The sequence below is a fragment of the Diabrotica undecimpunctata genome, chromosome 1 (assembly GCF_040954645.1).
Source record: "Diabrotica undecimpunctata isolate CICGRU chromosome 1, icDiaUnde3, whole genome shotgun sequence".
In the NCBI taxonomy this organism is placed as follows: Eukaryota; Metazoa; Arthropoda; class Insecta; order Coleoptera; family Chrysomelidae; genus Diabrotica; species Diabrotica undecimpunctata.
Window position 1 is genome coordinate 137516736 of NC_092803.1, and position 27737 is coordinate 137544472.

General features: G+C 34.2%; 1 protein-coding gene across 1 annotated transcript in view; it reads left to right on the forward strand.

Moving 5' to 3' along the window:
* LOC140432267 (nose resistant to fluoxetine protein 6-like) overlaps positions 1 to 27737 on the forward strand; it is an 81328-nt gene that overhangs the window by 33264 nt on the left and 20327 nt on the right. The window contains exons 4-7 of the mRNA XM_072520084.1: positions 2794 to 2870; positions 8053 to 8261; positions 11428 to 11594; positions 16759 to 16927. Of these exons, the coding sequence (XP_072376185.1) occupies positions 2794 to 2870; positions 8053 to 8261; positions 11428 to 11594; positions 16759 to 16927 (622 nt within the window). The remainder of the gene's footprint in view (positions 1 to 2793; positions 2871 to 8052; positions 8262 to 11427; positions 11595 to 16758; positions 16928 to 27737) is intronic.

Below are 27737 nucleotides of genomic sequence, written 5' to 3' on the forward strand. Positions count from 1 at the left end.
AATAATTGATTCAAATCATCTTTAAATGAAGTGAATGAATGTCAATTAACATTAAACAACATAATTTAAGATTTTATCACAGTTTAACCCCTAAATCTCATCTCCTAGAATAGTTATAATTAAAACAATGTCATTGAATACCTTTTCTCCACTGATTTGCATGGATATTTGGATTTATGTTATACTTAAAAATTTGACTTGTCCCGTTTTCTGCTTTTTATTTTTTAGTGATCAAAACAACCCCTATTAGAAAAAAATCATATAACTGTAAATTCAAGCAATTTAGAATTATTTAATTATACAGTGACATTAAACGTAGATTTCTTCACTATTTTAATTTTTTAAAACATACTTTTATACATAAACATCTACTTTTATAAATAAAAATCACCCCTTGCGAAGAAATTTGAATAATAGTCCAGTCGTCAAAGAATTGACCCCTAAAAATCATACGAACAAGCTGAATTTTGCAGATAATATTAATTTTGGGACTCCAAAAAAGATGCAAAAAAGTTTACCACTTTTACCACCGGGGCTTAAGCCCATGTGAGGAGGATAAAGACACAAAAAAATCGATTTACCAAGAATCTGTACATCGTAGAAAAAAATGTTTCAAATGAAAAATGTAGCTGAGATAATTTTAAACAAAAATGTTTATAAGTTTTGTGTAGAATGAACCGTTCTCTTAGAAACAAAGTTTGAAGTGACCGTCGATTTTGAATGTCAGTTACGCGCACGAAATCAATGTCAAATAAAATTTGTATTAGCTTGACGGTAAAAATTCGATATCTTTTGATTCAAGTAACCTTTCGTCAAAAATCAAAATGCGTTTTAAAGGTAAAGAGTTCAGCTTTTGTATGAAGTTTTTGTATTTTGCCGCAAATAAACTCAGTTTTAGGTGTTAAATAAATTAAAATATCGCGATTTTTGCCATTTTTTACGATTTTCGTGAGATTATTAAAATTGATCACTTTCATTGACCAGTTGTAGTAAAATTTCCAATTTTAGAGATCAATCTTTAAAACCTATGACATGAAATTTCAATTTTGAGTTGTGGTAACAAATATGAGGCATTTGAAATGTGAATAAAAAACGCAGAATTTAATGTTTTACATTACAAACGATCACACGTCACGGTAAATGCATTTAAGAAGACGGTTTTGGGTATAGTTGATTGCAGAAGTTTTGTTCTTTTGAAAAGTGTACTGTTCTTTGATTTTTGTCGATAGGTCACTTGGATCAGAAGATCTTGAATTTTTACCGTTGAGCTGATACAAATTTTATTGAACATTGATCTCGCGCGCGTAATCGACATGCAAAATCTACTGTCGCTTCAAGCGTTGTTCCTAAGAGAACGGTTCATTATACACAAAAAATGCTTATAAACATTTTTGTTTAAAATTATCTCAGCTACGTTTTTTATTTAAAACATTTTTTTTACGGTGTACAGATTCTTGATAAATCGATTTTTTTGCGTTTTTACCCCCCTGCGGGAGAGGTTTTAGGAGGAAGCCCAGGGGTAAAAGTGGTAAACTTTTTTGCATCTTTTTTAGGGTCCCAAAAGTAATATTCTGTGCAAAATTCAGCTGTTTGTATGATTTTTCGAGGTTCGGTGTTATTTTCGTCTCTGAGGACTGGAGTATAATTGTAATATATTTATTTGTAATTTTAAACTATAAGTATAATAATTTTTTTAATCAAAATGTTATAAATTTATTTTATTTCAACTTAAAAAAACCTTTATTAATTTGTAAGGATGGGTGAACGTATTCCTGTGCCTTAATAGAACTTTATGTGTATTTTACAATGCTCCAGTATACGTGTTCTGATATTTGAAATATTCGATTGATTTCATATCATAACTCGGTTAGCTTAAAGTAATAAAAAAACCGTTTGGTACGTTTTTTTAATAGAAGGCAATAAGATTATTTAAATTCATGTTTTTAAACCTTTATTTTTGAAAGGATTGTAGTTGAAGGGCTTGAACGAGTCACTAAATATAATCAAGAGTGTAAGTAAACTTTATTCCACGTTGCACAAGACAGAGAAACTTTTAGAAATGTGGTCGCCAACCTCCGATAATTGGGACGGCATAGGAAGAAGAAGAAGATGTAAACTTTGAACAGACATATCTTAACCAATTTTGTCTTATAGAAAAACAAAAAGCCAAAATAAAACCTATATTTTTTTCGATCTTATTTTAATCTTTGCGATTTTTCGTGTCTCTAATACTTTTTAAGTTATTTTGAAAAAAAGGCATTTTTTTCAAAATTTCAAAAAATTCTTTTTATTTTAAAACTAAATTTTTTCAAAAATAAGCTTTAAACCTTTCAAACTTACAGATTATGTAAACAATGTATAAATAAAGTAAATTGTAAAGCGGCCACGATTAATTTCATTTGGGGTGCTTATTAGATTATCACGATTTTTTTACCAAATAAATAAGGACCAACTTTATTTTCAGCGTAACTCGCTTAGTTTTGATGATAGAAACTAAAAAAAAGACAAAAATAAAGTTTTTTTAAACACTTCAAGAGAGTTTTGATGAGCTTTCCCCCAAAAGTTCTTCATTTTTTGGTTATTTTACATTGAAACATACGAGTCGAATGTATAAAGGTATAAATGTTTTCCTACTTATTCGAATTTTGCCACTGCGCATCCGAAACTCACATCTATTCACTATCTTGGGATATTGTACTTAATTACATTTTTTTCGATGACTTTGTATTATATAGTAAATAACCGATATTTTGTAAATCTATGAACACATTTATAACTTAAGTTTTTTTCCAGGGCTTTTTTCATAATCTACATTGCTCTTCTTGCATTCTGTACCTGGTATGATGTATACATTGACAGATTTAGGCAAGGTGAGTAATTTGTTTATCACAACAATTATTTAGTAGCGTTTGCGAACTAACATTCGCAACATTGTAATTCGTATTCCTTAGACATTTCTTTAATTGTCTAAAGCTTTAAACGTTAGTCAGGTTATCATTTATCGGACAATTATATTAAGACACAACAAACTGAGCTTATTCCTACAAAAGAATGATGTTCTCACCATGTTCGAAGCATACCAACAATCGTCGTCGTATATATTTTTTAGTAGATGCGTAGCACAAGCATAGCATGTGCCATAAAAAAGTTCTATAATTCATATAATTTGCATATCTTTTCTTCTTAAAGTGCCTATCCGTTCCGGACGTTGGTGATCATCACGGCTATCTTCACTTTACTTATTGCAGCGCGGAACAGTTCAGTGGTAGTCGTGTTATACCACTTTCGCAAATTTTGAAGCCAGGAAATGCGTCTTCTTCCCGGTCCTCTCTTACCATTTACTTTCCCTTGGAGAATCAGCTGGAGAAGGCCGTAACGTTCTTGATTTCTCATTACATGACCTAGATATTCCAACTTTTTAGTTTTGACGGTCATGAGAATTTCACATGCTTTCCCCATTCTACGCAGGACCTCCACATTAGTAACTCTGTCAACCCAGGATATACGTAAGATGCGCCTATAACACCACATTTCGAAAGCTTCGAGCCGATTCATAGATGCAACAGTCAGTGTCCATGCTTCCATTCCGTAGAGCAGAACTGTGAATATGTAGCAGTTCAATAGACGGCATTTTGTTTTTAATGATATGTCTCGACTGTTGAAAATAGTTCTCATTCTAACGAATGCTGCTTTTGCTTTTATTATTCGCTGTTTAATTTCTGTTGAGTGGTCCCATTGGCTATTTAAATTGGTGCCTAGATATGTATATTGCTCGACTCTTTCGATATTCTGTTGGTTGATTGTAAGTTGAGCGTTTAGTATTGGTTTTTTACTAATTGTCATAAATTTGGTTTTCTTTATGTTAAGAGCTAGTCCGTATCTGTTATATCTTCTAAACTAAGGGGGGTCCAATTAACATTACAGTACTTAAATCTTCTATTTAAGTATATAAATAGAAGATTTAAGTACTGTAATGTTAATTGGACCCCCCTTAGTTTAGAAGATATAACTTATTTTTAATAACCGTAATCAAATATTTGTAATATATATCATTAGGTTTTTTCCAGAGTTGTGGAAGATAGTTTATTTTCATGTCTGTAATATGTACTTTAAAAAAATTATATAAACTCTTTGTAAATGTTTATTGCCTTGTCGAGAATTTTTTAATCTAAACAACCTCTTATAGAAGTTGCTAATTCGGATTATTGTCGTTTTTTAAAAGTCTACTGCAAATGGTACCAGTACAAAGTCGTGTTTTTCTTCTAAAAAGAAAATCTAATTATTTTCGTTCAGAACTGTACAGAAAGCCAACTTATTTTGAGACAAGGAAAGGAAAAGAAAAAGAAACTCTTGAATGAAATTTCCTAGCCGTCCTTTTCTTTTCGATTGTTAATAACCTATTTCGCTATTTCTGAATTCTGAAAATAATATATTTTTTCTGCAGCCGTCCCGAAAATAAAACTTTCGGTCATCTTCTTCTAATGGCGCTACAACCCTTTGTGAGTCTTGGCCTGCTTAACAATGTTCTTCCATTCTGCCCTGTCGGATACTTTCCTTCACCACTGCCTGATGTTCATGGTTTTAAGATCCCTCTCTACGTCGTCTATCCATCTTTTACGCCTTCCTCTTGTTCTGTTTCCTTGGGGTTTCCATCTCTGGACTACTTTTACAGCTCGATTATCTGGCATTCTTTCTAGGTGACCAAGCCAGTTTAGTCTTTGTGACTTTACAAATCTTACAATATCTGCGCTCTGCATTAGTTCATCCAGCTCGTGGTTCATTTTAATTCTCCAAGAAACCATCGCTGCATTGGGTTGGTCCAAATATGTTCCTTAGTATTTTGCGCTCAAATATTCTCAGTTGATTTTCATCAGTGGTTGAGAGGGTCCACGTTTCAGATCCATATGTGACCACTGGTTTAATTACTGTTTTGTAGATTTTAAGCTTAGACTCACGATTCAGTAACTTACTTTTCATTAAGTCTTTGTATGCGTAAAAGCACTTATTACCGCTAAGAATCCGTGCTTGTATTTCTTGACTGATGTTGTTGTTGTCATTTATTATTGAGCCTAGGTAGGGAAAAGTGGAGGCATATTTGTAGGTATGGTTGTCTACCTTCAGATTCTCATGTTCATTCAATTTTGTGCACTCCATATATTTTGTTTTGCTTTCATTTATATATAGACCAAACGTAGCAGCTTCTCGTTTCAGTTCTATAACTTTTTCGCTTAATACCCTTTTGTTGCGGCTTATTATGGCAACATAATCCGCATATGCGCATATTTGCATTGATCTTGTATTAATACAGCCGTTTATATCCAGTTTTCTAACAACATCTTCTAAAGTTAGATTTAAAAGTGTTGTTGATAAGGCATCACCTTGTCTAACTCCATTTTCAATATCAAAGGCCTGCGTCATATCTCCATCTATTCTCACCATAGCTTGGGAACCCTCCAGAGTCATTCGTATAAGTTTAACCAACTTATTGGGTATCCCTAACACATATAGTTGCTTTAACATCTTTTGTCGATCTACTTCATCAAACGCCTGTTTTAAATCGATATACAAGTTGTAAATAGGTATGTTATATTCAACACATTTTTCATGTATACCTCTTAACATATGTATTTGGTCTATAGTTGACCTCTTTGGTCTGAAGCCACATTAGTATTCACCAATAATCTCCTCCGAAAACGATTCCAGGCGGCTGTATATATCATCATCATCACTGGCTCAACAACCCTTTTTGGGTCTTGGCCTGTTCCAGGATTATTCTTCATTCTGATCTGTTTCGTGCTTTTTTTCTCCAGTTTTTTATTTTTAAGGTTGTTATATCATTTTCTATTTGTTCTAAGTATCTCAGCTTCGGTCTTCCTCTTGTTCTTTTTCCTACTGGCATCTGTTTGAATATTTTGTTTGGTATTTCGCCTTCTTCCATTCTTTCTACATGTCCTATCCAACGCAGCCCTCCTATTTTAATGAATGTTATAATATCCGGATTCTGGAATATTTTGTATAGTTCAGAGTTGTATCTTCTTCGCCATATTCCGTTTTCTTTTGTGCCCTTATATATGTGTCGCAAGATTTTTCTTTCGAAGGTGGCTAACAACGTTTCCTCTCTTTTAGTGAGTGTCCAGGTTTCTGAGCCGTATGTGAGTACCGGTCTTATTAGGGTTTTATATATTTGGCATTTTGTTTTTCTTGCGACGTTATCTGATCTTAGTTGCCTAATTAAGCCATGGTAACATTTATTTGCAATAAATATTCGCCTCTTCACTTCCTCCGTAACGTTATTATCAGACGTGACTAGGGATCCCAAGTATATAAAGTTTTTTACCCCGTCTATGTTGTATTCTCCGGCGGCTGTATATAATTTCTGATAGTATCTTGTAGAGTTGTTATGCCCCTATAATTTTTGCAGAGTCATTTGTCTCCCCCTTTGTACATAGGAAGTATGATTTCTACTTTCCAAGCTTCTGGGATGACTTCTAGTATCCATATGCGGTCGATTAGTTTATGGATACGCCTTCATAGCGCATGTCCACCATTCTTTATCAGTTCTGCAGTTATCCCATCTGTGCCAGGTGCTTTGTTGTTTTTTAGATGTTTTATGACGTTTATCGTTTCTTCCAATGTTGGTTGCTCAACTAGTTGCTCTGCTGTGTGGTGAATTATTTCTTCATCTTCGTTTTGTTCTTTTTCTGGGTTTAACAGCTCTTGAAAATGCTCCTTCCACCCTTTCATTATTTCCTCTTTCTCGCTGATAATTGCCCCATTTTTGTCCTTGCAAACTGTTGATCTTGTCATGTATCCTTGGGTGTATTGCTTGGTTTCCTTGTAAAATTTTCTAGTCTCTCTTCTGTTATTATAATCTGTAATTTGTTGTATTTTTCTATTCAACATTTCTCTCTTTTTCTTTCTACATATTTTCTTTGCATCTTTTCTGAGTTCTATGCCCTTCTATTCAATCGGGAATCCCTTTGTATACATTTCTGTCTAGCTATATTTTTGCTATTTATTACTTGTTGGCAATCTTGGTCAAACCATTCCTTGTTTTTTTTTGCTTGAGGTTTCACCTGTTGTTTCAAATGTTTCCTTTGCCATATTTGTAATTGTCGTTTGGATGACGTTCCATTCTTCTTCAATGTTGTTTTGTTCTCCTCTTTCATTTAATATTACTTTTATTTTCTGCTGGTACTCATTCTTCTTTTTAGGATTTTTAAACATATATGTGTTCCATTTTCTTTGTTTGGCGGCTTTCTTTTTCTTACCATTGATATTCTTTGTTTTATTTTCGAAAACTTTCGGTATGATTTATTAAATCAAAAGTAACATTTTACACAACTCGTACCGAAAGTAGCTACTTTCGGGACGATTTTGGGTAGCTAGGTAACGGCTTTGACAATAACATCAACTTTGTATTTCATTATGACAACCCTTGTCATTTAAGATTCGTGTGTTTTCGCCCAGTTTTTCGTTTTTCAGCAGTGAAAGTGAAGCCGAATTGATTCCAGATGAGATTAGGGAAACTGCTAAACTAATGCAGCAGAGGTACACGTAGAAAATTCTTTAAGAAATAAAATTCACATCGCTTCACAGATTAAAAATGGCCACAACCAAGTTAATATCTCAAAAAATAGTAAAAGTACTGACACGTCTAACACTAATTTCAATACTGCCACTTCTGTTAATATTCCTAACAATACCAATGTAAATAATTGTTATAATTGTGTTACTAATATTCATAAGTAGATTTTTCTAATAATGTTGAATTCACGAGAGTAACTGTAAAGTGTTTAATAAAAGTTCATAAGTAAAGTTTCTCTATATATTCTATTTAACATACAAAACGGCTGCAGAAAAAATATTGTACGTAACACGATCCAAAAGTAATTTTACGAGCCTCGCAGGATTCCAGGACTCGCCTACGCCTACAGCTCGCCTTTAAAACTTCCTACTCGTCCCGTAAAATATCACTTTCGAAACTTATTACGTAAATTACTATTATGTACTTTTGTTTACTGTTTCTAAATTTTCATCCCTTATTTTTAGAACATGAATCAAATAGTTTTCTGGTGTCATTTTCTTTCTACTCCAATGCCAAGAAGCTGTTAAAATTAAAGGAATCGTCCCAAGATGACATTCAGGTGGATTGTATGTGTGGAATTAAAGTATTTTGTATGTTATCAGTTATTCATGGGCACCGAGTAGCAACTAATACTCTAACTGGAATTACAAATGCTATCCCTATGTATAATGTGGTAAGTACAAAGTTTTTTTAAATTTAAATATATATATATATATATATATATATATATATAATATATATATGTAATATATATATATATATATATATATATATATATATATATATATATATATATATATATATATATATATATATATATATATATAATATATATATATATATAATAATAATAATAAACAATTTTTATGCAATGCTTTGTACAGCAATGAAAACACAAGGAATAAACAAAAAATATAAAAGCAGTACAACCGCTTTACAAAAATATGATGGCAAACATTAACACTAGTAACAGATTACCTAGATAAATTCCTATTAGTGTGAGTCAAAAGTAAGGCTGCTGCATAGCACATACACTCTTCAAAGGAAGTGCTGCAAAATGGGCATCATTAATCAAAGACTAGAGATTATACAGGATATAATTCGCTGACGACCAAACCATTATAGCTACAGACTAGAGTGATATAGACTATATGCTTAAAAAACTGGAAAAGGAGTTCAACAAATAAAACCTTGCAATGAATATACAAAATCCGAGTACTTACTTGCAGGAAAAAAACCAAAAATCCTACAAATTGAAATGGAAACTATAAAATTACCTAAAACCTTCAAATATTTGGGAGTCCGAATACCATTAAAAGCAGGAAGTAACGAAGAAAATACATTTCAGCATTGGTCAAGCAAGATATGATAAAATTTTATGATTTTCTGGCCAGTGCCAGGACTGAACCATCGAGGACACTAGATCATTTCACAATGAAGTGAACGCTATTCGGCCGACTGACCCGCTTGGCTATATCACACACACACACACATATATATGTATATATATATATATATATATATATATATATATATATATATATATATATATATATATATATATATATATATATATATATATATATATATATATATATATATATATATATAGCCTGGTGGGCAGCGTATGGTAAATTAAACTATGTATTTAAATCGGATCTACCCATATGCCTCAAAAGGAAAATCTTTGAGCAATGTTTGTTACCTGTACTCACTTATGGAGCCCAAAATTATGAAGATACCTTCAAGAAGATAAATTGTGTACTACTGGGAGATAAAATCGATAGCAGATTTTTAAGACATCTAAGATTTGTCGATGACACAGTACTCATAAGCAACAATATATACTAAAGAAGCTTAAACAAGAATCTGCGAAATTGGGTTCTTTGGTATATATCAACGATGTTATTTGTTTTTTTTTTGTACTGATCTGTTACTTCTTATATTTTTTTATACATATTAAATGTATCATGTTTTCTCTGTACCTCTTCAATTTTCAAACATTTATTTTCGAAGTATGTTTCTGTTGCAGCTCGTATTTTAGGCCCTATCTCCTTATTAATTCATTTATATATTTCGACGTTTTTATTAATAAATTTGCGTCTTTTGCCCATTTGATTTAAAATCTCATCGTTGATCCACCGTTGCTTTTTTCGATTGTTCTTTTAAGTTTGGAGGTAAGGTGTTTATATTCGTTTTGATTTGGTTCCAATGACCCTTGATGGATTCTTGTTATTCGTTATACTCAAAATTACCCTCTAAATTGTTTGCAATCAGCTGACTGTTGTTCCTAATAAAATCCATAACAAGTTTGTTAGATGTTCGCTGTTGCTTTATTCGGATAAGCTTTAATTTTAATTCGGCCAACAACAGACTGTGGTCAGATGGAACATTGGCACCAGGAAAAGTTTTTACAGATTTTATTTAATTTCTACTGATGCATATGTAGTCAATTTGAAATCTTACGATATTACGAGGAGTATCTTCTGGCTGGAGATTTCCACGTGTCCAATCTCCATTTAGGTAGTTTGAAAAGGGTATTCATTATACATAGATTATAATGTTTCCAAATATGCAAAACATTACCCGTAGGACCCTAATTAAGGTCATTGCGACCTTTTTGAGGCAGAGACGTAATCTGCAACTTGTATTTTCTCTCTGCTTGTTCCATTTCTATTTTTAATTGTAGACTCAAAAGAGTTACTTATTTTTGAGTCCTCTTCTGAGGCATCTATTTTTCATTCTGTCTCCGTGTCCATTTTAATCGCAAGAGTTCTGCCAGGTAGTGTACCCATACTGTACCAAGATTATAAACCACCACAGTCCACCAGCTTAGACAACACTTTTCTCATACCTTTCCATCCGTGACATCCATCCCATAGCCATTATGGGTATTAGATCTTAAGATTGTGAAGCGAAGGAGTCGCAGAACAAATGCCATCATATGATGAACTTGCTGTCGTGTAGCTGTCAGGTAATTTGCTGATTGATCTTGGTGGAGGTGTGCATGAATGTATATTTTGCGTTTGTATATGTGTGTGTACGTCTGTGTATTATTTTCAATAAACAAATTTGACTTCACCCAGCCTGCTATACTTGGCATAATGTAGAGCTACGATTTAGTTCAGAGCTTCCCAGCACAATCTTATACCTACACGCTATTATTAGGATTAATCCCAGATATATTAGTTGTTTTAATTTTTTAACAATACACTTACTTACAATGATGTCATATTTCTGTATTTACTCATTCTTCTTCTTATAGTGCCGTGCTCCTATAGTGCGTTGGCGTATTATCTTAACGCCAGACATCTTTTCTTCGCGGCCTGACAGAGCCAGTGTTATTTATGCCTCTATTGCCCTTAATCTTCCCTTGGATAATTATTTGAGGGATTACATATCTTTTCTCTCTCGGGATATAGCCAAGGTTTCTAATTTTTCGTAGTTCGATCAAGTTGGACAATTCTCTTTTAGTATTTGACCTTCTTAAGACTTCCTCGTTTCTCACCCTTTCCCCCCCTGGTATGCAAAACATTCTTTGCAGGGTCTAAATTTTTCAAAAGCTTCCAACTTAGTAATAGAGGATATTTTCAACGTCCATGTCTCCATATCGTACAAAAATATAGACTTGAAGATTGAAGGAATGATCGCGGTTACATAGTAGTAGTTGAAATTAAATAAAGGCTTGTACCATTGGTCATCCACATTTAGTTATTATAAATATTTAAAAGAATAAAGAATTTATTTTACAATATGTGGCTAGTTCTTAAAAAATTTTTAAAAAATTGAGATGTCAGAAAGATATTTTTATATAATAATAATAAGATTTATTTTTGCAGTGGAGACGAGAGATTTATACCAGTTTCGTTATTTCTGGCCCATTTGCTGTCGACAGTTTTTTGACGATGAGTGGAATGCTAATGTCTCTGGGAATACTTAAGTTTTACTATTTAAAGGAGAACAAAGCCCTTCCAATTCTTTCTCTTTATTTTCATAGACTTTGGAGGTAAGTATGCTAAGTTGTCATATAAGTAACATTCACGTAACAAAAGAGTCACTCATTTCTTATATTGGTTTTATTAAATATGAAATGAGTCTAAATCAAATATAAAAATCCATAGCCTGCATTACAAGGTGAATAATTTCGATTTTCTGTCAAATTAAATTAACTGATATTTTAATAGTTCTTTTTATACGTTAGACTTTTAACATCAATTAATAAAAAGTTTTATATTTTTTCCCGTAATACAATAAGTATTAGATCATATAGTATTCAGTACAAGATTTCCAAAAATGTCTATTTGAAAAAAAAATATGAACAATATTTTGGCAAAAAACGGCGCGAAGGACCAATTTAATTACATAAGACAAGCTGTTTTCCACGCATTTCTTGAAATAAATACACACACATACAACAAATTAAATCCCACACAGGGGACATAAGATTTCCGGATTAAGATGTTCTTATGTCAAAAGACTAAAATAATTAAAATAATTCAAGAAAAGAAAAGTTTAAAAGTTTTGAGCCGAAATACGAACAATGTAGGCAACAAAAATATGTACTGTACAGAATAAAAAACAAATATAGAAAAATTACTATGCATATAACCGCAATCCTCGAGGTTGTCGAATACTTTTATTGCGAAATGTATGAGAGCACAAACGAATGGAAAGATCAGCCCCTACCCAAAATCACAAACCGGGATGAAAATTAATACAAGAGTATCATACGAAGTCAAAACGACATTTTTAAGAAATGAAAAATAACAAATCCCCTTGCGATGATGGAATAGTTGGAATAGTGATCGAGGCGATTAAACTAGGTGGAAATAAAATTATCCAGACATTGCCCAAACTTTTCACCGAATGCATCTTTTCAATGGAACAATGCAGTCAATGTTTTATTACACAAGAAAAGAGACATAACAGATCTAAAAACTACCGTCCTGTCAGTTTGCTATCACAAATATATAAAATTTTTACAAAAATGATCAAAAGAAGACTGGAAGCTAAGTTAGATTTCTATTAGCCTAGAGAACAAGCTGGATTTAGATGGGGATACAGCAGTAACGACTACTTACTAGTGATAAAGAACCTGATAAAGAAGTCTGCAGAATACAACAAACCATTGGCAATGATATTTGCGGACTTCGAGAAATCATTCGAAATCATAAGCCAGAAGAAAATGTTAAAAGCATTGACTTAATGTCGAATAGACCATAGCTACACTAACATAAGCAAATATATCTACCAAAATGCCACGGCTAGCGTAAGACTGTCTAAAGAAGAAACAAATAAATTCTATATACATCTAGGAGTACGGTAAGGAGACACCGTCTCTCCAAAGAGAGCTATTCACGACGCTTTTAGAACATCCTTGTAAGAAGGCATATCTAAACGAGTATGGTATCAATATAAATTTAGGGAAGCTTAGTCATTTGAGATTGGCAAACGACATCGACCTTATAGCTGATTGTATGGATGATGCAATAATAATGGAAAAATTATATCACACTTCCTTGGAGGTCGGACTGAAGATTAACATGAAGGAGACGTAAATAATGACTAATCTAGTGCTAAATAGAAATATTGCTGTTGGTGGAAGGGATATTGTGCAAACTGCATCGTATAAGTACTTAGGATATGAAATTAAATTGGACAGCGATAGCTAGACATGTGAGCTTCCACGTCGTCTAGGATTAGCCTAAGCAGCGTTTGGTAAATTAAACTATTAACGTAGTGTCAAGTGGAGACCAAGACAAGACGAACTAAGGAGCAGATGACGCTCACCAACCCGATGGATTGGCGACTTGAAGCGTGTTAACTAACTGGATTCAAGCAGCACAAGACAGAGACAAGTGGAAAGAGCTGAGGGAGACCTTATGTCTAGCAGTGGACATGTACAGGTTGATAATTATGGTTGATACTTCCTTGATCCCTAAGCTACCTTCACTCCACCCCAATCGTAGACATAACGTTGGGGACGCTTTACTTGTTTTTGATTTTGGATGCTCTAGGAAATGAGGTATCCAAGTATAGCTAGCATTATATGTCTTTCTTCCTGGATTTTCCTTCTGTTTGTAAAACCTCTAGAATTGCCTATTCTCCAATTGTGTGTTGTGCGGTGAGCCAGTGACTTTGGTTTTTGACCTTGGTAACTGGCTCCCCGCCTTTATGTTTGTCGGACGATCGGCTGCCAACTTGGCAAACGATGTTTGTTTACCTCCCCGGCCAGAGGGTCAGACAACCAAGCCGGTGCGTCACGATGCATGGCCTCAATGTTCAGGAATTACGGTAGCTATAACTGGGGTACCTGTGCAAAAAATTTATGTCCTCTTTTGGGTAATCTAAAACTAAAAAAGTCGATTAAATGGTGTGAAGTAGTAGTACTTAACTCAGGGGTTGTGCTATGATTTTCAGGTGTGTAACATCCTTAGATGCCTCATGTATGTGTTTTTGGATTTTTTTCCTAAACCTACCTATCCTATTTCATGTTTTCTATCATTTGACTAGCTTTTTATGAGTATATCGTCACTCTTCAGATTGATACCGTACTAGTTAGTATCTGGCTCTACTGTGATTTCTGATTAGTTTTCATCGTAGTTCAGTAGTCAAGTTCCTTAGACTTTCATTCGAATGGTTTCTTAGTTCATTGAAGATTTCATACTCTTTTTTATTTAATTTATCTAAAATCCTTACCTCTTTGGTTTCTATATATATGAAGCTTTCGAATACGTATGTGGGAATGTTCATAGGCTCCCTTATAATATGGATCTGAACTATTTCGATCTTGTTTTTGTTGGTTTTTACATGTTTAGCCCCAAGCTACTGATCCATGTGTTATGGCTGGTATGATGATGCTGTTTGCCATTCTTAACTTCGTTTTCAGGCTTGAAAATTCTATTTCTTCGAATAAGAGATCTTAGCGTACTTAAAACGCGTGAAAACTTTTAAATACCTTGGCACCACAATCAATGACCAATCGGATCCACAACAAGAGATAAAAACCCGAATACAAATGGCAAGACAAGCTTTTGTGAAATTCAGACCGCTTCTATGTAATCAAAACCTACATTTCGAAATACGCTACAGAATGGTCAAGTGCTACATATGGTCCATCTTGCTTTATGGCATGGAAACGTGGACTTTTAAAAAAACATCTATCAACAAACTTGAAGCATTTGAAATGTGGTCATTAAGAAGAATGATGCGCATACCTTGGGTGGATAGAGTTCGAAACGATGACGTCCTTAAGAGAGCCGGTGTGGAAAGAAAACTCTTTAAATTAATTAAAAAACGCAAGATTGGTTACCTTGGGCACATATTGAGAGGAGCAAAATATGAAATACCTCAGTTAATCCTACAAGGGAAGATCGAAGGTAGGAGAGGAGCCGGCCGCAAACAATTATCCTGGTTAAGAAATATTAAAGAATGGACAGGAATACACAATACAGGCGAGCTGTGTCACGCCGCCAAGAACAGAATTCTAGTAATGAGATAGTCGCCTACACACTTTGGTGTATGGCATGTGAAGAAGAAGAAGCGTACTTATTAATATCTTGCTCTTAGTAACAGCGCTCTCGACATATGATGTATATGCCATTCTTTTGTCCATTATTACTTCTATATATTTTGCCCAATTGGACCATTCTATCTATGTTAAACATCACTTGACGATCTGATCTTCCGAATTTTTATTGGAACATGACTGCCTGTGACGTCTCTGGGTTTACTGCAATTTTTCATTGAATGTATCAATATGCATCAAACTAATTTAGCGCATGTTGTAGATATCTCGCTAGGTTTTAATTTAAACTTCTTGCTGATATTGCTATGTCATCTTATAGACTAAGAGTGGTTTACGTTGTGGTTGGTGTGTCTGCGGTGTATATGGTATACAAAAAACGTGACGTACTCCCTCCAGCGGTACTCCAGCTTTAATCATTCAATTCATTCCGACTTTAGATAAAAAGTATCCTATTTGCACCCTGAAATTTTTATTAGTTAGGTATAACTAGAGACGGCATGTCATTGCCTTGATGTGTTCAAGGTGGCTCATTTTGTGAATGAACTCTTCATGCTTTACTTTGTCAAATGACTTACTGACGTCAACAAATGCAGTTGCAGTATATTACTTCCAAATAAATCCTTCTTTCTGCCATGTATTCGGTAAACCTTAATACTTGTAGCCCGCTAAAGTCTTTAATTCTAAAATCAAATTATGCTTTTGATATCGCACTTATTGTTTTGAAAAATTGCTTTAAACCTAGCTAATATTACTCTCTCTTGCTATTAATGATAGTAGGCTGATTGGTCTGTAGTTTTGAGAGAATGTTCCGTTTTTTCCTGCTTTCCAAACCATTATCAGTTGTGCTTCTTTCCATTTCTTAGAAAATCTTCTTAGTCTGAGGATCGCATTTATGGTTTAGCTGATGTATACGACCTCCTTCATGGGTAGATTTTTTAATGCCCTGTTCCTGAATACTTCTGGTCCAAGTGCTTTTTTTATTTTAGATATTTACTTATTTTTTTGCAGCAGAATCGTTATTTCTAGTTCTGCTGGATTTTTTGATAATCTTCTGTGGCTACGTTCTACCTCTTATATGAAATCTATATCTTCATATTGATGGTAGTTTAGCTTGAATTGTCGTTCCAGAGAATTTTTATCGCTTCGGCATTTTCTTTTGGCTTTTGTGTACACTGTCCAATTTTCTCAGTGCAATGGTGGAATAGATTCTTAAAGGTGTTTTCTCATTTCCGTTTAGTTGTTTTGCTTCTCTTCTTACTTCTGGATTTGTAGCTCTGTTTGCTTTTCGTCGCATCTTCTTATTTCTTCACTTATCAGTTTTTAAGTTGTTGCTTATCTACTAAAATTAGTTATAACAAATTTAAGCAGAGTTCAATCAAGGCGACATTCAATAAATTTGACATAAATTCAAAATCTCGTCCAGTTCCTACACCAATATCAAAGTTAACAAAGGGGCTAACTCTAACGTATATCGAGATAAAAAAGTGTATATCATATTATATTTTAATAAAATGCTTTTAAAATCGACAAATGTAAATTACTGCCAAAAATCCAGATTAAACTTATAGTTTGTACTGGATTTTTCGTGTTTTGTTTTCTATTGATTTGTATTTGAAGTCTCTTAAAACTTGTGGTTTTTCAGGTTATGTCCAGCACTAATTGCTATTATATTATTTTATATTAGTATTGTGAAACACATTTACAACGGACCTGTATGGAATATCTGGACCAATACTACCTCTCGTAATTGTTACGAACATTGGTTTAAAACCTTAACGTTTACCAACAATATAGGAGAACCTTCAGCTATAGTAAGTATTTGTCTTTTATTTATATTGTTTTTATTAAATAATCCCGATGAACATGTTGTTGATGTCATTAAATAGGTAATTACGTTAAATATGTGATGTTAAAAAATTTCCTTAGACCTATTAATACCTAAACCATTCTGGTATAGATCTAATTTGTTAGCTCAACCCAACTCCTCGCAATTTTCGAACAAATTTTTATAATATGGATTATAAAAGAATGATATGGTACACCAAAAATATAATTAAATATTTGAAATAGTAGTAAGGGCAGAATTATGCAATATAAAGTCAATTCAAATGTTCCCTCGGAACGTAACTAAATTAAATCTAAACGATTAAGAAGTAAGATTAGAATATTAGAATATCAGAACCACAAATATAAAAGTTGAAAATCTGCAGAACGCAAAACAACGAAACAACGATCTTAGACTCAGCTAAAGAAGATCTGGACAAAAGAATGATAAATAAAAGCAAGTCTCCGCCAAAGCGAAATATAGAAATATATAAAGTCAGTACATATATATATATATATATATATATATATATATATATATATATATATATATATATATATATATATATATATATATATAAATAAAGTAAAATTTAATGGCATTTCTCGCAAAACAGGAAAACAAAAAACAAAATAGGTATACCCAAATAGGTACAGAAAAGTTAGGAAAGGAGCATGTTAACTTGGGAAAGAATCACTACAACCAATTTGTGGCATTAGAGTTAGAAGACCCTGATGGTTTCCAGGGCAACAACTAAAAATAACCACGGAGGAAGCTACAGCTACCTGATGAAAGGAATGCCAAACGTTAAAACGTTTATAACAAATAGAAAAAGTTAATGCGAGTAAGTAATAACAGTAAAATGTAATGCGAGACATGCTATTACATATTACTTTTACTGTGCACTCGCATTACCCTTTTCTATTTGTTTTAAATAAATATATATATATATATATATATATATATATATATATATATATATATATATATATATATATATATATATATATATTAAACCAAAGCTAAGATTAATACTACAAGAATTAATATTTAACTCAACAGGCTTCGGGGTTGAACCTCGTCGATTGTTACTGCGCCGACTTTTCGACATCCTCTCTAATGACTTCTTCACGGCTTCCGAAGTCTCCCACTACTTAAGGGTTGTCACTCCCGAAGGTACTTTTTAAAAAGGCCCTTTTAAAGGTACAACTGACAGAGTAACAGCACTTTATTTAATATAATTACAACTGACTTTAAAATGAAAATTTACAGTATTTATATGAAATTAATTGATGACAACTTTTCTGCAATATGTGTCGAAACTGCTGATCGGCTAGACTATTGAACTGCAATACTGCTGACAATCGGGGTTAATGTATCGTAATTTCTCCATCCCCTGGGGAAGTTTTGTGAGGGATGAACAAAACTCTGTGAACTGTTTCTGAGGACTCTGGGCCTTGGTCAGGGATGTCTTCTGCTGTGGTTGGATTCTGCTCATCTTTTTCTTTTTTCAGTTTGCGTAGCTTGAGAAAACCAAAAATTAAAAGGATTGCTACCAGTATATATATCGGTGGTGTCCATATGTAGCTGTGGTCCATTTGTGTTGGAAGGATGGATTGGAACCTTTCTTCTTCCTGTGATAACTTGTGTAGTTCGTCTAAAGGAATTCTGTCCAATTTTAGGGGTTTGACTATTGGGTGGTTCTTCAGAATAGTGGTGGTCTTGACTTTTGGTAATGTTAGTGGTTCTTCTTTAATTGTTGTTTTGGCATTTATGTAAACTTCATTATTGGTTCGTAGTTCACATCCTGGCGGTAACTCAATTAGATAGGTCCCTTCGAGTACTTCTATTTCAGTGGTGGTGCAATGGGTAGATACTTTCGTAGCCTTTGGAAAAACGGCAATGTAGTGTGCATCGGATACTTTTTGAATGATCGTTGTAGTGACAGTGACGGGAACACTTTGGCATTGGGCGGCATCATTGATTAACTGGAGAATTTGGATGATGCAGTCATTAGTCTGGTCATTCTCTTGTGGAAATTTCTCAGGACAGATGAATGATTTGGATTCGCTTCTTTTGCATGGTACATCCATATATTGAAAAAGGTCTGAGTTGTGGACTAGGTATGGACCAGGTGGAATGATTATTGTGTGATTATTAGTTGGAAGGGAGTATAAATGGAAGTATGTGAACGACTTGGAATGAAGAATAGGAAAATGTAAAATAAAAACAAGGGTGTGATTCGTGTAGTAACCATCAATGTCTATGATTTCATAGTATTTGGTTAAGTCTTCTTCCTGAATATAGGGAATCTGTGATGCAGGGTGGTGTTCAAGCATCTTTTGCACGGTCCATTTTATTTCTTCAGGTTTAATGAGACCGTTGTGTAAAGTTTTGATTCTTGCAAATGTAATTGCTGTTTGTAGATCATCCAGTATTTGTATAATTGTTTGTAAATTTAGATTTATCTGGTCAAGGATATTTCGAACTTGCATATAATCATTAAAATCGAAAACGAATTGGTTCATCTCTAAGCTAATTTTGCTTGTCTCTTCAGCTATGATTTCTTGGTTGTGTGTAAGTAATGATATTGTTTGGTTAAAATTTGTCATTATTCTTTTATTGAGACTGAGTTGGCTATTGATGTTAGTAATAATGTTCTGTTGGTTATTTTCAAGTGATTTAATGGCAGCGTTGTATCTTTCAGCATCTTCTTGATCTAGATTACCAGAAATAGATTTTATTACACTTCCCAATCCGTTTATAAGTCCTCTTTTGCTTCTGGATTTTGGATATATTGTGTCTAGTTTCTCTTTTGCTGTTTGGAGGAGGTACTGTACAGTTTTATCAAAGTTTTGTAGGCTGTCAAAATATGGTTGACTAAGTCCATTTTCTATTGCTCTGTTGGTGGTGATATACTGAGATTCTATGGATTCAATCTCTTCTGAGATGGGTTCTAGATGGAAATAGTGGATGAAGTCATGAGTGCTGGTCTGTATCCTCGCTTGTCCAAGTTTAACTGGGAGGATTCCTGGATTGTCCTTCAGGTTTTGAATTTGAACTTGTTGGGCTGCTACTAAGGTACATCTGTAAAGCAGTTTTAGCATTAGTCTTTGGCTGGTGTTTGATGTTCTTTTTGTTTATTGACGTATCTTGAGTGTCTATTGTTACGGGATTATTATTTTTCACAATGCGGGAAGAAAATCTCGGAAGAAGTTTATTTCTTTTTACTGTTTTTCTAGTGTAAACTTTTGTGCTGGGTTTATAAGTTATTGGTGTTTGTCTTTTTTGATTTATTTTTTCAATATTTTTCTGTTTGGTTTCTTGTAGCTTTTTGTTTATTTCACTGTAGATTTCTTTTGTCTTTAATCTGTGGCTCTGTGTATAGTTATTTATTAGAGTTCTGTTAATATCGATGTCAAATGGATCCTGGGGATCGATATGGCCATTTAGAATTTCGATTGGCTTTTGTTTAGTTGATGAATGAATGGAATTGTTGTATCCTAAAATAGCATACAACATATGTTCTTTAATACCCAGAGTCTTCCTTTTTTCTCTAAGTATTCTTAGGTGTTCCAAAATTGTAGAGTGAAAACGTTCTATCATTACGTTCGATTGTGGATTATCTGGTGTTGTGTAGTGAATCGAAATTTTGTGTGTATCGACAAATTCCTGAACAAGGCCGTTTTTGAATTCGGTTCCACTATCTGCGATTATCATGTGTGGGAGTCCATGGTGGGTTATAAATAGCATGAAGGCATTAAGGACATTTATTGCGTTGGATCCTTCTATGGGATATGCTTGGCCATATTTCGAGAATGCATCAATTATTGTAAGGAATTTTTGTCCGTTAGCTTGGAATGTGTCCATATGAATGATTTCTAACGGTTTTGTTGGAGTTGGTGTTACCATAAATTTCGGCTTAATTGGATTTCTGTCATACTTGTTAACTTGGCACGTATCACAAAGGTTGATAACTTCTTCGATGTCTTTCTTTAGCGTAGGCCAGTAGTAGCGTTTTCTTATTTGAGCTTCGGTTTCGTTAATTCCTCTGTGGTTAGTCTTCCCTTGATGGTAGTTCTCTATAATTTCTTTCTGTCTCTCTGTGCTGTTTATATCTTCTAGGAGGCTGTTGCATTTGACAAGATCGAATGCGGAATTTTTAAAAGTTTCTCGTAGAATATTGCATAGGGATTTGTAGAGTTCATCATTTTCGAACAGAATGGCGTACTTCTTTTTCGGATCTATATAGTTCTTGAAAAACTGGAAAATGTCGTTGTGAAGATCATTTTTTCCCAATTGGACATACATTCTCTTCTTTGTTACAAAACACTGCTCTATGATTGGTTTCGCCGGGCTATAGTTTACTATCTTGAGAATTATTTGATTATTGTAACAATTTAGTGGTTTCTCGCTAATTGGAATTCCCATTATTGGATTTTCTGCCGTGGAATGTTTGGTTACATCTGTATCGTTATCTTCTTGTAAGTATTGGGAGTTTGATGGCTGAGCTTTAGATTTTTGCTGTTTGCTGTCTTCATGTAGGATTTCGTCTATTATCTTTATTTCTTCGGGAGTTAACGTTGCAGTTTGATTTTTTTGGATGATTTTATCTAAGTCACCTAAAGGGGTTGACGGATTCAAAGTTTTTTGAGACTCTTCGGCTGGGTCGGTTAGAAATTCTTCCAGATCGGATAAGGAACTGGGGTGATTAATCATGGAGATATCATCGTCATCTTTTGAGAGGAGTTTCATTATTTCTTCCATATTCTCGTCTACACTGTTTAATTCTTTCGTGTGAATTTCGACACGGGATAAAGCATCTGCATTGGTGTTGGATTTGCCTTTTTTATATATTACTTCGTAATCAAATTCCTCCAGCTTTAATCTCCATCTGACAAGCTTTGAGTTTGGATCTTTAAGTGAAAATAGCCATTGTAGAGGTCGATGGTCAGATAAAATTTTGAACTTTCGTCCGAAAAGGTATGGGCGGAAGTATTTAGTAGCCCACACAATTGCTAACATCTCCTTTTCGATAGTCGAATATTTCAGTTCTGTTTCATTTAAAGTTCTGGATGCATAGGCGATAGGTTTATCATTTCCTATTGGACCTTGTGATAGTATGGCTCCTATAGCGAAGTTGCTTGCATCAGTCGTGAGGTTAAAGGGTTTAGTGAAGTCTGGATATTGCAGAAGTGGTTCATTAATCAATAAGCTTTTACAGGTTTTGATACAGTTTAAGAATTCTTCGGTGTGTTCAATTTTTGCATCCTTTTTAAGACATATGGTAAGTGGTTTTGTAATTTTGACAAAGTCCTTTATGAATTTTCCATAGTAGCCAAGTAATCCTAAAAATCCTCGGATTTCTTTTGTTGTTTTTGGTACAGGATAGTCTATGATGGCTTTAATCTTAGTCGGGTTTGGTTTAATTCCCTCGCAGGTTACGACGTGACCTAGAAAATCGACTTCTTTCTTAAGGAATTCACATTTGTCAACTTGTATCTTAAATCTTGTTTCTCTTAATCTTTCAAAAATTTTCTTAAGATTTACCATATGTTCTTGAAGAGAGGTTGAAAATACAATAATGTCGTCCATGTAGACCAGACATATTTCTCCTATTAGTCCTTTTAGTACGTTCTCCATTACTCTCTGGAATGTTGAGGGTGCATTTTTGAGTCCGAACGGCATTCTCATGTATTCATAGTGGCCATTATCAACGTTAAATGCAGTCTTCTGGATATCTTCTTCGGCCATTTCAATTTGATGGAATCCGCTGGCTAGATCTAGGGTTGAGAAGTATTGGCAGCGTCCTAGTTTGTCCAGAATGTCTGTTATATTTGGAATTGGATATCGGTCATCGATGGTTTTCTCGTTCACCTTCCGGTAGTCGACAACTATTCTCCATTTAATTTTTCCTGAGGCATCTGGTTTCTTTGGAACGACCCAGATTGGAGATGACCAGGGTGATTGACTCGGTCTGATAATTCCTTGATCAAGCATCGAAGTGATCTGCTTACGTACTTCTTCTTTATGGATGTGTGGATACCGATATGACTTGGTATAAACTGGAACTTCGTCTTTGGTTCGTATATGGTGCTTTATTTGGTTAGTAAATGTTAAAGGATCGTCTGGATGATGAAATATCTCTGCAAACTTCCTGCACAGTCGTCTTAGGTGAGATTCTTCTTCGGTATTAAGATGATCGGTTCTAAGGAGAGGATCGACATCTTTTAGATTACTGTCTTCGGTAGGTATGATATCTGACGTATATATATGATATTCCTCGAGATTTATGGGTTGACTTTTGATGGGATCAGTTAATGCTACTTGGATGTATTCATCGGTGTTATTGACTAGCTCGGTCCAGGCGAGTTGATTACAGGCAATGGTGAGAGTTTCTCTTAGGATGGCATCTTCGACTTCTTGTCTTGGGATGACGATTGTACCTGATGTTTCCTTTACTGGTAAGCGGACTTGGGTAATTGATTGGGGCTCTAGCTGGACTATATAGAATTGGGCTTTGTTTGTGACGTAGTAATTAATAGGAAGAATAGAATGCTCTGTAGTAAGAGTAGCTTGGGTAAAATCGAGATTTGCTTTTAGAAGTTTAAGATTATCGAGGCCGATAAGACCGTCAAATGTCTTGTGAAATTTGAAAAGATAAAATTTTAGGTTAATATCGGAGTTAAATTCGGGAAAAATTGGGATTTCTACACAATAATCCTGTGAATGATTTTGAAAAATTGATGTAACGATAAATGGTTCATATTTAATATTATTCTTGTAGAATTTATTGGCTATATCAGGATTAAGGAAAGATTTAGTGGCTCCTGTATCAATAAGAAGTTTAAGAGGGGGATTTTGAATTTTAATGTAAGGAAGCTCTCTTTTGTCGGCATAGGAATGCAATTCTACTACTTTTCTTCTTTTTCGTCTTGAAACGTTTGAAAATTTACATCTTCCTCATATTCTTGGCTTTCTTGCTCATAATAAGTATAATCTGGGTATGTGTCATTGACTATACCTTCATCGTAATTATTTTCCTCTTGTTCGATATTAAAGAGTTCTTCTACGGTGAATCGGGGGCTGGCAGTTTGTTGAAAGCGGAAGTTTCTTTGAGATTGGGGTCTATTAAAGCCGGTTTGGCGTGTAGATACGCTCATAGGTGTTGGCTTATATGATTGAGATGGAACTGGTTTATGAAAATTGGGTTGATTAGCCCTAGAATTTTGTGCATATGGAGTGAGTTGATGATTTTGTTGGAATCTAGGGGGTTGAAATGTCCCTCTTGGACTATTATTGAATGATTGTTGTTGCACAGGAATTTGATTTGGTCTAAAGAATGGCTGTGGCCATTGGGGCTTAGGCACCTCAGGCTGCCATCGTGTAGGAGCAGGTGTATGAGTTAAATTGGATCTCTGTGTTTGTGAAGTCGCAGATGGTTTATTAGAAGATGGCAAGGAATAATTATGAGTTTTTTGGAGATATCTAATGTTATTTTCTTCCTGAATATATTGGATAGCAAGAGCGAGATTGGGTGGTCTCATGGATCGAATCGTTGATCCTAGGGGTTCTCTTAGGCCTGCCAAAAATGTGGTTAGAGCTTGTTGTTGGAAAAATTCTTTTTTACTTCTTTTAACTTCCTCGTTTTCCGTGTGTAATTCAATATGATTTGAAATGGTATTTAAAAGACTCATAACTTTTTCATGAAATTGATGGGGGTTTTCGTTTGGAGCTTGCCGAAGGTTAACTAAATCTCTAGTTAATGAGTTTTCGTTTCGTTGGTCTGCAAAATTTTGGACAAGAATTGATTTTATTGACGGCCAGTCTTTACAGTCGTATACAGAAATAATTTCTCTGGCTCTTCCTTTAATTTTGTTCATAATTCCCCGGGTAAGCATATGATTTTGAAAATTTTCGGGATTTGTATGATCCCAGAAATGGTTTAGAAGCATGGAAATAACATCAATAAAATTGTGGAGTTCATTTGGATTGCCGTCGTACTCTGGTACGATAGAAAGGTCTTTATTAACATCAAAAATGGGTGCCATATTAGAATTATTTGAAATGGATGCTGGTGTAATAATTATAGAAGGTATTTCAAACAAATTTGTGGACTTAAAAATATGATTATTATCAACTAAATGTAAATCTGGTTTAATATTTTCACTAGATTCTATATTAGATTCAAAAATTGTTGAAAGAGAATCGCTTATTCTAAAGGATGATACTTGTGAATTGATATTAGAATTAGAAATAAGATGAAATTTGCTTACAGTAATAGGATGATGCTTGGATGCATTCCTTTTAGGTACAAGTTTCTTTTCTTCTTTAAGTTTCTTTTCAGCTTTCTTCATAAATATGTTTCTGTGCCAATTTGCCTGGAATCCGTGGGTTAAATAGCTGCAGTTTTCCCTGGATTTGGGTTCTTTAGCGGGTAAACGTTTGAGAACGACGAGGATCTTCTGGAGACTCTCCCACTAATCCTACTGACTGCGCCACTTAAGGGTTGTCACTCCCGAAGGTACTTTTTAAAAAGGCCCTTTTAAAGGTACAACTGATAGAGTAACAGCACTTTATTTAATATAATTACAACTGACTTTAAAATGAAAATTTACAGTATTTATATGAAATTAATTGATGACAACTTGTCTGCAATATGTGTCGAAACTGCTGATCGGCTGGACTATTGAACTGCAATACTGCTGACAATCGGGGTTAATGTATCGTAATTCACTACACTCATCACTAATCAATGCATTACTGCTACTGGAGTTGTTCATTTAAAATGTTGTCTTTGATTGATCAGACAAGAGATGACGTTGTTGTTAGAGGGTAAATATTGTCTTACTTCCTCTTGATTTAAGAATTTTGTCAATTTTGTCAGTGACACCTAAGGAAGAAAATGTAAGGACGCTCCTCTTGATGTGATTTTCGCAGTAACCGTTTTGGATGAGGGCTTGTTTTAAACTAGAGAGCTCAGTGGATCTAACGTCGTTAATGATCTTAACGGTCGTTGTGGGTGTTTTAATACTAATTCTGGTAAGAGTATTAATCGTAACTTTAGGTTTAATTATACTAACCGCGACAATCTTTCGGAACATTTTATTCGCCTCTACGGGGAGGAATATTACCAGCTCACTAAATCATACACCAATCTGCTGCTACGTAAGAATCGTTTTCTTTGTGATTTAACAGTCGTTAAAGCCTGTCGATACCATAAAGTGATTTCTAAATTTTTAAAACTCAAACACCATACTTCTTCTTCTTGTATCTCCCAAATTCTTAGAAAGACCAGTTTTGCGCTTCTCCGTGAAGCTACTCGTTCCACTAGTCCAATAGGCCACTATCACCAGTAATTGCTAATATCATTATGGAAAACTTTGAGACCCGAGCACTATCCACATCAATGCTCAAATCCACAGGTTGGCTACGATATGTTGATACGTTCGTCTTTGGCCGCATGGCAGAGATGGTTTGGTGTCTTTTCCCCATCTGAATCGTATACATTCTAGTATCCAGTTCATGATGGAGGTGGAAACTGATTCAATCCTACAGTTTCTCGACATTATCATAAAAAAAACCAAATCCAAGGTTTTCATCACCCTTTTTATGGAAAACCCACATATACCAATTGTTACTTACATGCCGACTCTCATCATCCACCTTCACAAATTATTTCAGTCATTAATTCCCTTGTCTCCAGTTCAATACGCCTTTGCGATGATGCAAGTAGACTTGCTGAGCTCTCTAGTTTAAAATAAGCCCTCATTCAAACCGGTTACCACGAAAATCACATCAAAAGGAGCATCCAGAGACATCAATCTTTTACTCAATCTCAACCAAAAGACTCAGACCCTCATAATTCTTCTTTTGGTGCCTATTTGTTTCGAATATTGGCGATCATTTTGGCTTTAATTATCATACGAAAGCCTTTCTTCCTTACATCATAGGTGTCACTGAAAAAATCGACAAAATTCTTAAACCAAGAGGAATAAAGACAATATTTAACCCCCAACAAAAACTTTCAACTCTTGTCCAATCAATTATAGACAACATTCCAAAGGAACAACACGAAGTTTATGAAATTCCTTGTGTAGACTGCCCCCGATTTTATATAGGCCAAACAAATCGTAGAATCCAAAATTGGATTTATGAACACTCCATTTCTGTTCGACATTCCGATTCAATTTGAGCTCTAGGTAAACACCATCTTCATACAGGTCACAAAATTAATTTTGAAAACTCCAGAACCATAGCTTCCATACGCTTCTATAAATCAAGAATTATCCGAGAAGCCATAGAAATTGAAAAAACGGCAAATGGTCTTAATAAAAGAGATGACGGCATATGATTACCTTCAACATGGAGACCTCTTATAAAGAAAATATCGTCCACTTCACCCGCCAATCAAAATCCTACTGTCAGAAACGTTTGTGCTAACTCCCGCACCAATCCCCGCGCCAATCCCCATGCTAACCCTTACGCCAACCTCCACCCAAACTACGTAACAATCGACGGTTTAAATGAACCGTCCTCTGTTTCCTGTAGCAGTAATGTATTGGTTCGTGATGAGACTGAGACCTCGGAAGCACTGAAGAAGACATCAAAGAGGATAATCGACGCGGTTCAACGCGGATGACTGTTGACTTTAATATTAATAGGTAATAGTATTAATATTAGCCTAATAGAGGTTTAATATACATATATATATATATATATATATATATATATATATATATATATATATATATATATATATATTATATCGATTATATAATACAGTATAATAATAA